Consider the following 13,864-nt stretch of genomic DNA (forward strand, 5'->3'; position numbering starts at 1 on the left):
ACAAATAAGAATGCAATTCTTAGTGGGTGCTGGTGGCTCACGCCTGTCATCCTAGCTACTCAGGAGGCTGAGATATGAGGATCACAGTTAAAAGTCAGCCCAAGCAGGAAAGTCCTTGAGACTACCTCCAATAAACCACTCAGAAAACTCAAGCAGTAGAGCACTGGCCTTGAGCTGAAGAGCACAGGGAAAGTGCCCAGGCCCAGAGTTCAAGACCCATGACCAAAAGAAAAAAAAATGCAATTCTTAATGTAATTTTAACTACTGGTAGAGGATTTTTTTTTTAATTTAAGATTTTATTGTGAAAATACTGTACAGAGGGGTTACAATCACATGAGCAAGGTAATGAGTACATTTCTTATCAAGCATTGTTGCCTCCTCCTTTGTTTCTCCCCTACCATCTCTTCCCTCCCATTTCCACAACTACACTCCCTTCCCTGCCAGGCCCTACCCCTTCCCCTTCCCCCTCCCCACTCCCCCCCAAAAAATTGTAAGTTTGTTTTTTGACAGTGTCTTGTACATTTCATGGTTGTAATGGGTCAACCTGTATCCCTATTTAAACAATTTAAAACTTCATCAGTTTAACAAAAATAAACAATAGGAAACAAACAACAAATAGAAATTTAACCAGACATTTTGTAGAAATATGACCAAACATATTGTGTCATAATGAATATGTGTACTTCTCTGTTTAAAAAAAAATAGGGGCTAGGAAGGTGACTCAGTGGTAGAGCGCTTGCCTTGCATGCATGAGGCCCTGGGTTTGATTCCTCAGCACCACATAAGCAGAAAAAGCCAGAAGTGGCACTGTGGCTCAAGTGGTAGAGTGCTAGCCTTGAGCTAAAGAGCTGAAGGACAGCGCCCAGGCCCAGAGTTCAGGCCCCACAACCAGCAAAACAATAAAAAAATAATAAAGCTGGTGGAGTCTTTTGAGGAACCTCCATACTGCTTTCCAAAGTGGTTGAACAAGTTTACACTCCCACCAACATCCCCTCCAGCATCTGCTGTTATTAGAGTTCTTGATTATAGCCATTCTAACTGGGGTGAGGTGGTATCTCAATGCTGTTTTGATTTGCATTTCTTTTATGGCTAGGGGGGTTGAGCATTTCTGCATGTGTCTACTGGCCAGCCTTCTTTCCTCTTCAGAGAAGTTTAAGTCTTTAGCCCACTTATTTATCGGGCAGTTGTTTCCTTGAAAATTTGTTTGGTTTTTTTTTTTTTTAACTGTATTTTTTTTGTCTTTTCTTTTTTGGTACTGGGGATCGAACCCAGGACGTTGCACTTGCTAGGCAAGCGCTTTGCCACTGAGCTACATCCCAGCCCTTCCTTGAAAATTTGTTGTTGGGGGATTTAATTTTTTGAGTTCCAGGTATATTTTAGAGATGAGACCCTTGTCCGTTGTATGACTACTGAAGATCTTCTCCCAATCCATGGGCTTTCTATTGATCTTGCTAGCTATGTCCTTTGCCATGCAGAAGCTCTGCAATTTCATGCAATCCCATTTGTCCAACCTTTCTTTGATTTGTTGTGTTTCTGAGTCTCTTTTAAGAAAATTTTGGCCTGTGCCAAGGAGACCTAGGGTTTATCCTACTCCATCCTGTAATGTTTTCAGAGTGTCTGCTTTGACTCCGAGGTCTTTGATCCATTTGGAGTTGATTCTGGTGCAGGGTGATATATAAGGATCTAGCTTTAGTTTTCTACAAGTGATTAACCAATTTTGCCAGCACCATTTACTGAGCACCCCTATGACCCAGCAATCCCACTTTTGGGCATTTACCCAAATGATCACAAACAAGACCATACTAAAGCTACCAGCACAACTATGTTTATTGCAGCCTTATTTACCATAGCTAAGATATGGAACCAACCCAGATGCCCCTCAGTAGATGAATGGATCAAGAAAATGTGCTATATATACACAATGAAATTCTATGCCTCCATCAGAAAGAACGACATCGCCCCATTTGTTAGGAAATGGAAAGACTTGGAAAAAATTATATTAAGTGAAGTAAGCCAGGCCCAAAGAAACATAGGTCCCATGGTTTCCCTTATTTGCAATAACTAGTACATGTTTGAGACAAGCAGAAATGGTCAGATAAGCTGATGTTAAGCCAAATGAATCCCAAGTTAAGGACTCAAATGTTTTTTCTTTCTTGCTATTGTGTCTAACATATTTATATTTCTTTGTTGCTTTATATGTTCCTCCCCCACAGTATAACCCGTTTTCACTGTATTTGATGTTGGTATAATTTGTGGAGGGGAAGGGAAAAAAACAAATTGTTTAAATAGGGATACAGGTGGACCCACTGCACCTATGAGATGTACAAGATGTAATGTCGAAATTGAACTTTACAACTTTGGCGTGGAGGGGGGGGTGAGGGGGGCAGAGATTGGAAGGGATGGGAAGGGGAAACAAAGGAGGAGGCAACAATGCTTGATAAGAAATGCACTCATGGGCTGGGAAGGTGGCTCAGTGGTAGAGCGCTTGCCTTGCATGCCTGAGGCCCTGGGTTCGATTCCTCAGCACCATATAAGCAAAAAGAAAAAAAGCCAGAAGTGGCGCTGTGACTCAAGTGGTAGAGCACTAGCCTTGAGCTGAAGAGCTGAGGGACAGAGCCCAGGCCCAGAGTTCAGGCCCCACAACCGGAGCCCCCCCCAAAAAAAGAAAGAAAGAAATGCACTCATTATCTTGCCCAAGTAATTGTAACCCCTCTGTAAGGTATTTTCACAATTAAAAAAAAAAAAAGAAAAAAGAAAGCCAGGTGCTGGTGGCTCTTTGTCTGTAATCCTAGTACTCAGGAGGCTGATATCTGAGGATCATGGTCCAAAGCCAGCTGGGGCAGAAAAGTCCCTGTGAGACTCTTATCTCCAATTAACCACTCAACAACCAGAAGTGGAGGTGCAGCTCAAAGTGGTAGAGCACTAGCCTTGAGTAAAAGAGGTCAGGATGGCATCCAGGCCCTGAGTTCAAGCCCCATGACTGATCAAAAAAGTAATTTAATTAGGGGCTGGGAAGGTGGCTCAGTGGTAGAGCGCTTGCCTTGCATACATGAGGCCCTGGGTTCGATTCCTCAGCACCACATAAGCAGGGAAAAAAAGCCAGAAGTGGCACTGTGACTCAAGTGTTAGAGTGCTAGTCTTGAGGTGAAGAGCTGAAGGACAGAGCTCAGGCCCAGAGTACAGGCCCTAAACTGGACACCCAAAAAAAGAAAAATAAAAAAAAATAATTAATTAAAATAAAAACCAACAAACCCAACTTTCTTTTCCAAAATGCTCATGTTTCAACAAAAAAAATGTAAAAATTGGAGGAAAAAAGAGGTCTGGCCATTTTATTTCCATCTGCTGAACTTCTCTGGAAAACTGAGCCCCTGCGCAGGGCACAGGCACACAATGAAAGAAAATACATCATTCAAAGGGGGAAAGGGGAAAAGCATCTGTTTCAGAGGAGAGAAGGAAAGGGAAAGAAAGAAGTAGAAGAGGGCAGGGAGGAGTCAGGCATTGCTCCATAGCACTGGAGCTTCAGCTCATTAGATTTCCAAAAGCTTGAAAGAGCAAATACCTACCATTGTACAACTGGCACAGAGATTTGTGTGTGTGTACTGCTACAACACTTGAACTCAGGACTGGCTTTGAACTTCAATCCTCAGATCTCAGCCTCTGAGTAGCTAGGATTATAAATTTGATTCATCAACATCAGGCTCAAGAATCGCCTCCCTCACCCCCAGCCAAACACACACCTAGACTTAGTATCTGACAGTTTCACTCACTGACTGGCCCTCAACCACCTGAACTACACCTCTAATGTCAAGAATATTTTTAAATTTCCTGAGTTCAAGCCTCAGTACCAACAATAAGGAAATAAATAAATCTCCCGGGACTAGGAATGTGGCTTAGTGGTAGAGTGCTTGCCTAGCACTCATGAAGCCCTGGGTTCAATTCCTCAGTACCACACAAACAGAAAAAGCCAGGAGTGGTGCTGTGGCTCAAGTGGTACAGCGCTCACCTTGAGCAGAAAGAGGCCCAGGGACAGAGCCCAGGCCCTGAGTTGAAACCCTAAGCCCAGCAAAAAATAAAATAAATAAATCTCCTCTATCTCAATGTCTACATCCACCATCATCTAACTTTATTAACTCACATCAATACTCAAAGGCAGATCTCTCTATTAATTCATTCATTCCTCATTTATACTCATTTACACTGCACTCTTACACAAAGCCTCAATTCCTCTCCAGCAGATAAGCAAAGCAGGCTGCTTCCAGGAATTATAACCCATACTACCAAGGATACTTGCAATCTTTTTCTTCTGAGACATCCTACTACTTAGCCCAAAATGGCCTCAAACACACAATCCTCCAGCCTCAGCCTCCACAGTGCTGGGATTAGAAGTGTGTGTCACCATGCCTGGTGGTTTTAAGCTTTTAAAGTGATAAAATATCTCCCTTTTTAATAATCATTCAATAATGCTCAACAATTATAAAGTTGTATTGGGATCACTGGAAGTATAGCTCAGTGGTAGAGCATATGCTTAGCACACAAGGCCCTAGGTTCAATCCCCAGCACCATACACATGCAAAAATGTATTTGAACATTCTTTGCAAAGTTACCAGATTTAATCATTATTATTATTAAATTAATGAACTTCCAGTTTGGGCACTGGTGGCTCATATGCATAATCCTAAACTACTCAGGAGTCTGAGATCTGAGTAGAAGTTCAAAGCCAACCCTGGCAGTAAAGTTATTGAGACTCTTATCTCCAATTCAGCAACAAAAAGCTGGAAGTTATGGCTCAAGTGGCAGAGTGCCAGCCTCCAGCAAAAAGGCTAAGGGATAGCAACCAGGCCCTGGGTTCAGGCCCCTGTACTGGCACCAAAAAAAGGATGTCCTGAGCTCAGGGGACAGTTACCATCTCACAGCTACACCTATCATTCCCCAAAATCATCACAGGCAGTATAATCATTATTTCTGTTGCAATTTACCAGAGTAGGTCTTGATTTTGTGTACATGTGAAAAGTGTTTTCACCATTTTTCTCTTCTAATGTAAATATATAGTATTATGGGGGAGGTTAGTACTTTTGTTTGTTATATTCTTATTTTGCAGAGTTAGGGATCAAACCCAGGACTTTGCACATGCTAGGCAAGTGGCCTACTGCTGAGCCACCCACTTAGTCCTTTTTTTTTTAATTTTTAACTATTGAGAGTCACATGGCTCCAAAATCAAAAGTATATTTTCAGGTTGAAGATACAGCTTAGCAGCACAGTGCCTGCCCAGAACAAGATGCTGGCTTCAGACCCCAGCACTATAAAAATAAAACTGGGGCTGGGAAGGTGGCTCAGTGGTAGAGCGCTTGCCTTGCATGCATGAGGCCCTGGGTTCGATTCCTCAGCATCACATAAGCAAAAAGAAAAAATCCGGAAGTGGTGCTGTGGCTCAAGTGGTAGAGCACTAGCCTTGAGCTGAAGAGTTGAGGGACAGAGCCCAGGCCCAGAGTTCAGGCTCCACGACCGGACCCCCCAAAAAAATGGAAAGAAAAAAAAGAAAACTGTATTTTGAAAAGTTTCCCCTCCTATGTTAGTACACTATAGTCCCTTAAGGCCATGAGAATCCATGTTCTTTTCGTTATCAAACACAAATTTATATTCTTATTCTTCCCTCTCATTCTCTCCCATAAAAGGTAATACAGTGCAGTCCTGTTGGTAACTTGTTTTTTCACTTAAGAAATCCTGGAAACCTTTCCATCTAATGATCTTTCCATAGAATACAATTTTTCCAAATCACCTTTCCATATACAACTTCCTCATTTTTTAAACTGCTATGAATTTAGCTACTTAATTGAAACAGTGAATTATTGTTTTTTCTACCATTCTCACTATTTTTATCATCTGGTACTAGACTAAATAAAGTATTAATTTTTTTATGTTATTTGGAAAATTATTATTTGCTTTTTGGTATTAATATAGTTTTGTTTCTTGATTTGAATAATTATATAAGGCAATTGTATTGATTATTTTCTTCACCAAACCCTAGAGGCAGGGAAACCATTCACAAGGAATACAGGGCCGCTGAGATGATAAGTTTCATATAGTCTACAAAGACCACACTTTTTATTGTCTGTTTATTTTCCAGTAGTGGAGCTTGAACTCAGAGCCTCACAATTTCCTTTGGCTTTTTTTTGCTGAAGGCAAAATATGCACGTTACAAAAAAAACAATTGGAGAAGATAAAATGAAAAACTAAATCTTTAATTCTGGTTAGACAAAATCGTAAGTATTTTTAAAAATACAGAATGTACAGGGAACTCAAGAAACTAAATCCCTATTCAGGAGGCTGAGATCTGAGGATTGGGTTCAAGCCAGCCTGGGCAAGAAAGTCCATGAGACTATTATCTCCAATAAACTATCCCACCCCCCAAAAAAGCCAGAAGTGGAGCTCTGGTGCAAGTGGTAGAGCTCTAGCCTTTTGCAAAAGAAGTTCAGAGCCAGCACCCAGGCCTTGAGTTAAAGCCCCAGGACCAGCACACAACAAAAAGAAAGAAAAGAAACTAAATCCCCCCCAAGTCAGTAACTCAATAAATAGACAAGGAGAGAAATACAAATTTCTCAGAATTAAGAATAGCCAAAAAAAAAAAAACCATGAGGAAATGTTCAACATACTGAAATTCAAACCTAGTGTGACTCCAGAGCACAGCTGGTAACAACCTAAACAGATAAAGAAAATGTTGTGGCTACTCAGGAGGCTGAGACACAAGGTTGAGGTTCAAAGCTAGCTGTGGCAGGAAAGTCTATGAGACTCATATATCTAATTAACCATTATAAAGGAAATATAAATCAAAACACCACCAAGATTCTATCTAACCCCAGTAAGACTGGCCAGCACCCAGAATTTAAATATTAACAATGCCAGTCATGACTTGGGGGAAAAGGAACTGTATTCCACTGTTAGTGGGAAAGTAAATTAGTGTAACTACTCTGGATAGAGGTTTGAAGATTCCTCAAAACTATATATAGAACTACCCTATGATCCAGCCATACCAATGTTGGGTATCTACCTAGATCATAACACATCAGGATATGGTAAGGCCACTTGCACATCCATAGTTATTGCTACAACATTCACAACAGCCAAGTTATACAAACAGCCCAGATGCCCTACAAAGGATGAGTAGATTAAGAAAATGTGGTAAAAATACATAATGGAACTTTATTCATCTATCAGAATATTACATCATTTGCAGAGGAATGGAAGGACCTAGAACAAAGTAAGTCAGGCTCAAGTGACAAATGGTATATGGTTTTCCCTCATATATGAAAGTCCGATCTACAATACAAACATAGCTGGGCACTGGTGGCTCACTATAATCCAAGATATTCAAGAAGCTTAGATGTGTGGATTGCAGTTCAAAGCCAGCCTAGGGAGGAAAGTCCATGAAACTCATCTCCAGTTAACCACCAGAAAATGCAAAATGGGGCTGTGGCTCAGTGGTAGAGCACTAGCCTTGAACAAGAGCTCAGGGACAGCACCCAGGCTCCAAATTCACGCCCTATGACTAACAAAAATAAATAAAATACAAACATAATATGATAACATATACAGGGGCATATGCATACACACACAAATTGACTAAACTATTGTATAAGAGAGGAGTCCAATAGTGTAACTCCTTTGAACAATTCACGTGTATAATTCTACTTACTGAGGAGACTGAGAGCTAAGGATCAAGGTTCAAAGCCAGCCATGGCAGGAAAAGTCTATGAGAATTTTATTTATTTATTTATTTATTCTTTGGGTCCGGTCGTGGGGCCTGAACTCTGGGCCTGGGTGCTGTCCCTCAGCTCTTCAGCTCAAGGCTAGTGCTCTACCACTTGAGCCACAGCACCACTTCCAGCTTTTTTCTTTTTGCTTATGTGGTGCTGAGGAATCGAACCCAGGGCCTCATGCATGCAAGGCAAGTGCTCTACCACTGAGCCACCTTCCCAGCCCGTCTATGAGCATTTTATCTCCAATAAACCACCATAAAGCCTAAAGTGGAGCTATGACTCAAACTCATACAGGGCTAACCTTCAGCAAAAAAACTCAAGGACAACACCCAGGCTCTGAATTCAAGCCTCAGGACCAGCACAAAAAAATGAATACCAGGAAACTGAAATATGTTCGGGGTAGGGGAACAATACAAAGTGGCACATGAATGGAGGGAGGAAGAATGAGCAAATACAGTCATTTTATTCAATATATTATGTAATATTGAATTATGTAACAAGGGTAAGATGGGATGGGCTAACATGGGGAAGAACAATGGAAGGGGTGGCACTGATCAAGATGCATTGCACTCATAACCTGACTTCTTGAATTGAAATCCCTTAATAAAAGTTAATAAATACTTTTAATACTACTATGTAGATACTATAATTAATTGTCTTTTTTTGGTTTTTGTTTTTATCAGTCGTGGGGCTTGAACTCTGGGCCTGGGTGCTGTCCCTCAGCTCATCAGCTCAAGGTTAGTACTCTACCACTTGAGCTACAGCACCACTTCTTCTTCTCTGAGTGGTTTATTGGAGATAAGAGTGTCTCCGACTTTGCTGCCCGGCTGGCTTTGAATAGTTGCTAGGATTACAGGCATGAGCCACCAGTGCCTGGCCTTTGTCTTTGTTTATAGGCAAGGAAAATGTAGTTGTGTGTCCACAGACACACAGCTATAATAAGTGGGAGAGATGAAATTCAAACCTAGTGCAGCTTAGAGTTTAACTAGTACAAGGTATGGTACCAACAATAAAGGAAAACGGTATGACTGGCTACTCAGGAGGCTGAGATCTAAGGATCAAGGTTCAATGCCAACCCATGCAGGAAATTTCCTAAGATTCTTGTCTTCAATAAACCACCAAAAAGCTGAAAGTGTAGGGATGGCCCAAGTGGGAGAATACAAGCCTTAAGCAAAGAAAGCCAAAGAAGCTGGGTGCCAGTGTCTAACATCTGTAATCCTAGTTACTTAGGAGACTAACACCTAAGGATCAGGGTTTGAAGCCAGACCAGGATTGGTGCCAGCTCACACAGGAAAGTCTGTGAGACTCTTATCTCTAGTTAATCAGCAAAAAAGTCAGAAGTGGAGCTGTGCTTCAAGTGGTAAAGCACTAGGGACAGTGCCCAGGACCTGAGTTCAAGAAAGAAAAAAGAAAAAAAAGTTATGCTACCTTAGTACCTAGTATTTACTGCTATTTACCTCAAATCAAATCATTTGGTCTTGCTGAGCCTCAAATTCTCCTCTGTAAAATGGAAGTATCAATAAGGAAAACATTAACTTTCAAGGAAATTATGAGGACAGCAATGTAAAAGACCAGACTGAGCTCTAGAATAAATTGAGCAATTTTTCATGGGGCTTGAGCGCTGGGCCTGTTCCTCAGCATATCAGTTCAATGCTAGCACTCTACCCCTTGAGCCACAGTGCCACTCCTGATTTTCTGGTTGTTTATTGGAGATAAGAGTCTCATGGACTTTCCTGCCCAGGCTGCCTTTGATCCTCAGATCTCTGCCTCCGTAGTAGTAAGGATTACAGGCGTGAGCCTGACATATTGAGCAATTTTTAAACATTATTGTGAGCCAAGTAGGATGGGTGGTACATGTCTATAATCCCAGAACTTGAGAAGCTGTAACAGAAGAATCACAATACAAGGGCAGCCTAGTAGAATAGTGGGACTCTATCTCAAAAAGTTAAAAAAAAAAGTTCTTGTGAAATACTATACTATAAATATTCATTAAAAGTAGAGGATCAGGAAGGGGTGGGAAAAGCAACTCACTGTGTCTGAGCTTCACCATGATGATCAGATCAGCTTGAAAACAGGTATACTCAAATATGCTACTTTCTTCCTGTGGGAATAGAAGCAAGAAATTTGAAGACAAACTCAGGAACCCCAAGGCCTTTTAAACTCCCTAAAAGCCAGGCACCAGAAGCTCACACTTGCAATTCCTAGCTACTTAGGAGGCTGAGATCTGAGGATCACAGTTAGAAGTCAACCCAGACAGTAAAGAGTCCATGAGAGTCTTATCTCTAACTATCAAAAAAAAGTTAGAAGTGGAGCTGTAGCTTGGTTCAAAGCTAGCCCAAGCAGGAAAGTCTGTGAGACTCTTACCTCCATTTAATCACCAAAAGTGGAGTTGTAGCTCAAAGTTTTAGAGCACTACCCATGAGCACAAAAGCACAGGGACAGCACCAGGACTTGAGTATAAGCTCCAGGACCAACAAAAAATAATAAGGAATCAGTAGTAAATCCCTCCCCACTGAGAGGAGACTCTTCATAGGGTGGCGTGATAATAGTGTCTCTTTTCCCAAGAAATGATTTGTGTATTGTATCCACCCTGGGAAGAGGTAGGAATATCCCATAAATCTAACTGAGGAGGCCTTAGAACAAGGTCTTTTACCTGCATGGCTATGTGGATTGAGGTCAATAAGGTCAATACAAAATCTTTTGAGAGAGTTAACCCTATGCCTGCAGGTCTATACCTTGGCAACTGGGTGGGATTTGACATCTGTCCCTCTCTGTTCTGAGATACGGAGAACTGAGAAAAAGAGCACAGTAACTGTACCTCTCTGATGTGTGGGAAAGAAGCACAGGTCCACACATCTCAATTGTTGGGAAAGGAAGAAGAGAAGGGATCCTATGTTTCTACGCCACAGAGGGGGCTGTAGGATGGTACTGTTCTGCCTGTTCAAGTGATGAGGTGACATTTGTGTCATACTAATAGAGAAACTGCACAGCTTTAAATAAGTAGGATCTATACCTTGCTTGAGGAAAGAAGGAGACTGTTCTGAATCTTTCTGTGGATGGTGGACTGGGATGATATGTGTATCTTTTTTCTTTGTTCTTTTCTGAGTCAGTGTCTCACTAAATAGCCTGGAACTTGTTATGCAGCCCAAGTTGGCCTTGAACTTGAGATTCTTCTGCCTCAGCCTCACAAATGCTGGGATTCATGCTGTGCACTACCACACCTGGCAAAATCTTTTATGTGGGTTGAAGTGAGTAGCACACTAACATTCATTACAAGGAATACAGCCTCTGGTTCTTTACAGGGGTATGGCATGAGGACACATAAGGCAATGCAGTTATAAATTTAAATGATCTGCTCCTACATGGCAGGAGAGGAGTCTGTCATTTTATCCTGGGTTAGGAGAAACAAATCTGAGTGTCTGTACCTTGGATAAGGAAGGAACACTTCACAATATTGTAATCAGTGATTCTACTGCTTCTCATTTACAGAGTTGAGTCTCTGCCACAGTGAGGGCTCTCCCATGGCTAATAGGGTGTAAAGTCTTCGGAGGGTATATAATCTGTCTGCTTATAAAGAATAAATCTTAGTCACTCTACCCGGAGGTCTTCTTGAGGGGCAAATCTGACTGTCTCTTCAGAGACTAAGATCTGTTGTTATTTGTTCTGTGGGCCTTTTCAAATCCAGTAAAATAGCCCTTCCTAAAGGGGTCAGAGTTGGGTCTAATTTTCCACAACGGGGACTTCACTCTAGCCAAGGAGGGGGCAAATCTGAGTGGTTCTCAGTAAGCTGAAGTCTTTGGCTTTAATTAATTGGGGAAGAACTGATTTGAAGGTTTCCTTCAATTAAATATTAGGCAGGAGTGCGGAAGACTTGGAGAGAGCTCTAGCCCTCCCTCTACATCAGAGGAGCTTTACTTCCTTTAGGTATGTTTCTGAGCTCCTACATATTTTTGGGGGGAGGGGGGCGTTAATAACAAAACCCATCCTTAGGAAGGAGCTACCTCGATGTGGATCAATGTGTCTTAAACCAGGACAGGTCTACGCAGCTAAGTAGTGTGGAACGATGTTGCCACATCTTCAACGAATAAAACTGATACCTGTCACACCGGAAGGAGTAACGCGAAATGGATCCTCTCCGTTCTGCGAGTTGGAAGGCAATCAACCCTTTCTTTTCCATACAAGTGTGGTCTGTGTCTCTCTACACTATGTCCGGGACATATAACTTTCTAGGTAGGGTATGAGTCCACGCGCCCCCACCCCGCACGAATGTAGTTCGGCGCATCTCCGCGTGTGGTGCCATTTCTACCTCTCTTCTGGGCCCTGGTACCCGGGAAGGGAACCAGCTGTCTACCTCTGTATTTCAGGCTGGAGGGGGCATCTCTGGACCGTTTCAAAACGACGATTCTTATTGTGCCGCTAGCTGAGTGAGCGCTCATTAGGACAAAAGAGCCGAGTGGTCTCTTACCTACACTTCCGGCGTGGATCTGAGAGAACAGGATAGCTCACCAACGCTGACTGAGGAGGAGGAGGTGCGCTCACGCCGCTAGACTCCGACTTCCGGATCCCAGTCTTGCGGCGTATGGCTCCGCCCACTGTGCGTCCTACGCAGGGGCGGGAATTCGGATTGACAGCTCTCGCCTGCCGATCCCTTCCTAGCTCCCACGCCCGCCCCGCCTTCTGGCTGCGGGAAGAGTTAAAGAAAAACCGGAGGTGGGGAGAAGGAAGGTGGGGAAATGGTGAGAGAAAGGCGTGTATGTACTTGTGTGGCCAAATAACCTACTCGTAGGATGCAATCTTCTCTGTAGGCCTGTGTCTGGCACTAAGTATGCTTGCTCCCAAATCTTAATGGCCAAGCGATCACTGTGTCTGCTGCAGCAGACGAAGATGGGGTTTGGTGTCTTTGTCTGCCTGGAAGATGGCGACGTGAAAGGGTGTGAGAAAATGGCTGCCTGGGTCACATGTCTGGCCGAGTTTTTCACACATGAATGGTTAGGGGCTCCCAGTGACCTTCCCGACTCGTCGGTCCCCCCAGGCTTGAGAGCTGTCCTCTAAACTTTAGTTCCAGTAGCTCAGATCCTTGGCCAAGCCCATCTAGAGCAGAAATCTGCATAACAGGCAGCCACCCCCACCCCCACCTCCTCCTCCCCAAATTCCAGGAGTCGGGTCTACAAAAGGGAATACATGTATATCTCTGAAATGGAAGCAAGTAGGGTTTCTTTAGACTCATCTCAAGGAGTCCCTGATGTGTCTGGAGAGTGAGACGTATCTCTAAAAACTAAACATTAGTCTGAAAAATAATGTTCTCAATCATTAATTCCAACACCTTTTCTGCCGGCAAAAACCTTAGGGTGGGGCACAAAGTAGGTGGGGCTAAAACCTGGGGGTTTGGTCTCCCGGCACTGTGCATTCCCTCTCCCCTGCTGCCTTTCATTCACACTGGACTCTCTACCCCCTATATCCGTAGGGCACTTTGAATGTTTCACCCTAGTGAGACCCATGAAATTCCTCTGAACCCCAGACTAACCCAGGCCACCTTCACCTTTCCCCCTGTATTTGCAAATTCTTTGTATCTCAATAAGACCTTCTTCCCCGACTCCATCCCATAAGAAAGCCAGATCATCTATTCTCCTACAGATGACTAGAACTTAACCACTCTTAACTGTGTTTATTTATGTTGTTGTATTTCCACAGGTGAGGACTCCTGAGAGCAGGGGCAGCACGTCCTTGAACTCACAACCACACACAGCATAAGACTCATACAAAGCTGGCCTCAAGCAAATTTGTTAAAAATGGGTGAGTTTCAGGCCTGTACCACAAATCAATAGGAAATGAAGAATTCCCAAGAAGTGGTAAAAGAGGAAAGTAAGACTGGATCAGTATTTATTCTACATGAGAAAAGGGACTGTGAATGTGAAAGGTAAAATTCAAAAGCTAATATAAAATGTGGTGTAAAAATACCTTTGAGGCCTGGGAAGGTGGCTCAGTGGTAGAGTGCTTGCCTTGCATGCATAAGGTCCTGAGTTTGATTCCTCAGCACCATATAAGCAGAAAAAGCCAGAATTGGTGCTGTGGCTCAAGTGGTAGAGCGCTAGCCTTGAGCTGAAGAGCTG

At 42.8% G+C, this 13,864-nt stretch overlaps 1 protein-coding gene across 1 annotated transcript in view; it reads right to left on the minus strand.

Moving 5' to 3' along the window:
* Window positions 1-12,316, minus strand: part of Gnl3l (G protein nucleolar 3 like) — a 54,064-nt gene extending 41,748 nt beyond the window's left edge. Inside the window, exons 1-2 of the mRNA XM_070040392.1 lie at window positions 12,220-12,316; window positions 9,786-9,855 (exon numbers count right to left, since the gene is read on the minus strand). Coding sequence (XP_069896493.1) covers window positions 9,786-9,804 — 19 coding nt within the window. The 5' untranslated portion in view covers window positions 9,805-9,855; window positions 12,220-12,316. The remainder of the gene's footprint in view (window positions 1-9,785; window positions 9,856-12,219) is intronic.
* Window positions 12,317-13,864: the final 1,548 nt, after the last annotated feature.

This window comes from Dipodomys merriami, unplaced genomic scaffold (assembly GCF_024711535.1).
Source record: "Dipodomys merriami isolate MVZ:Mamm:240054 unplaced genomic scaffold, mDipMer1.0.p SCAF_3, whole genome shotgun sequence".
Lineage (NCBI taxonomy): Eukaryota > Metazoa > Chordata > Mammalia > Rodentia > Heteromyidae > Dipodomys > Dipodomys merriami.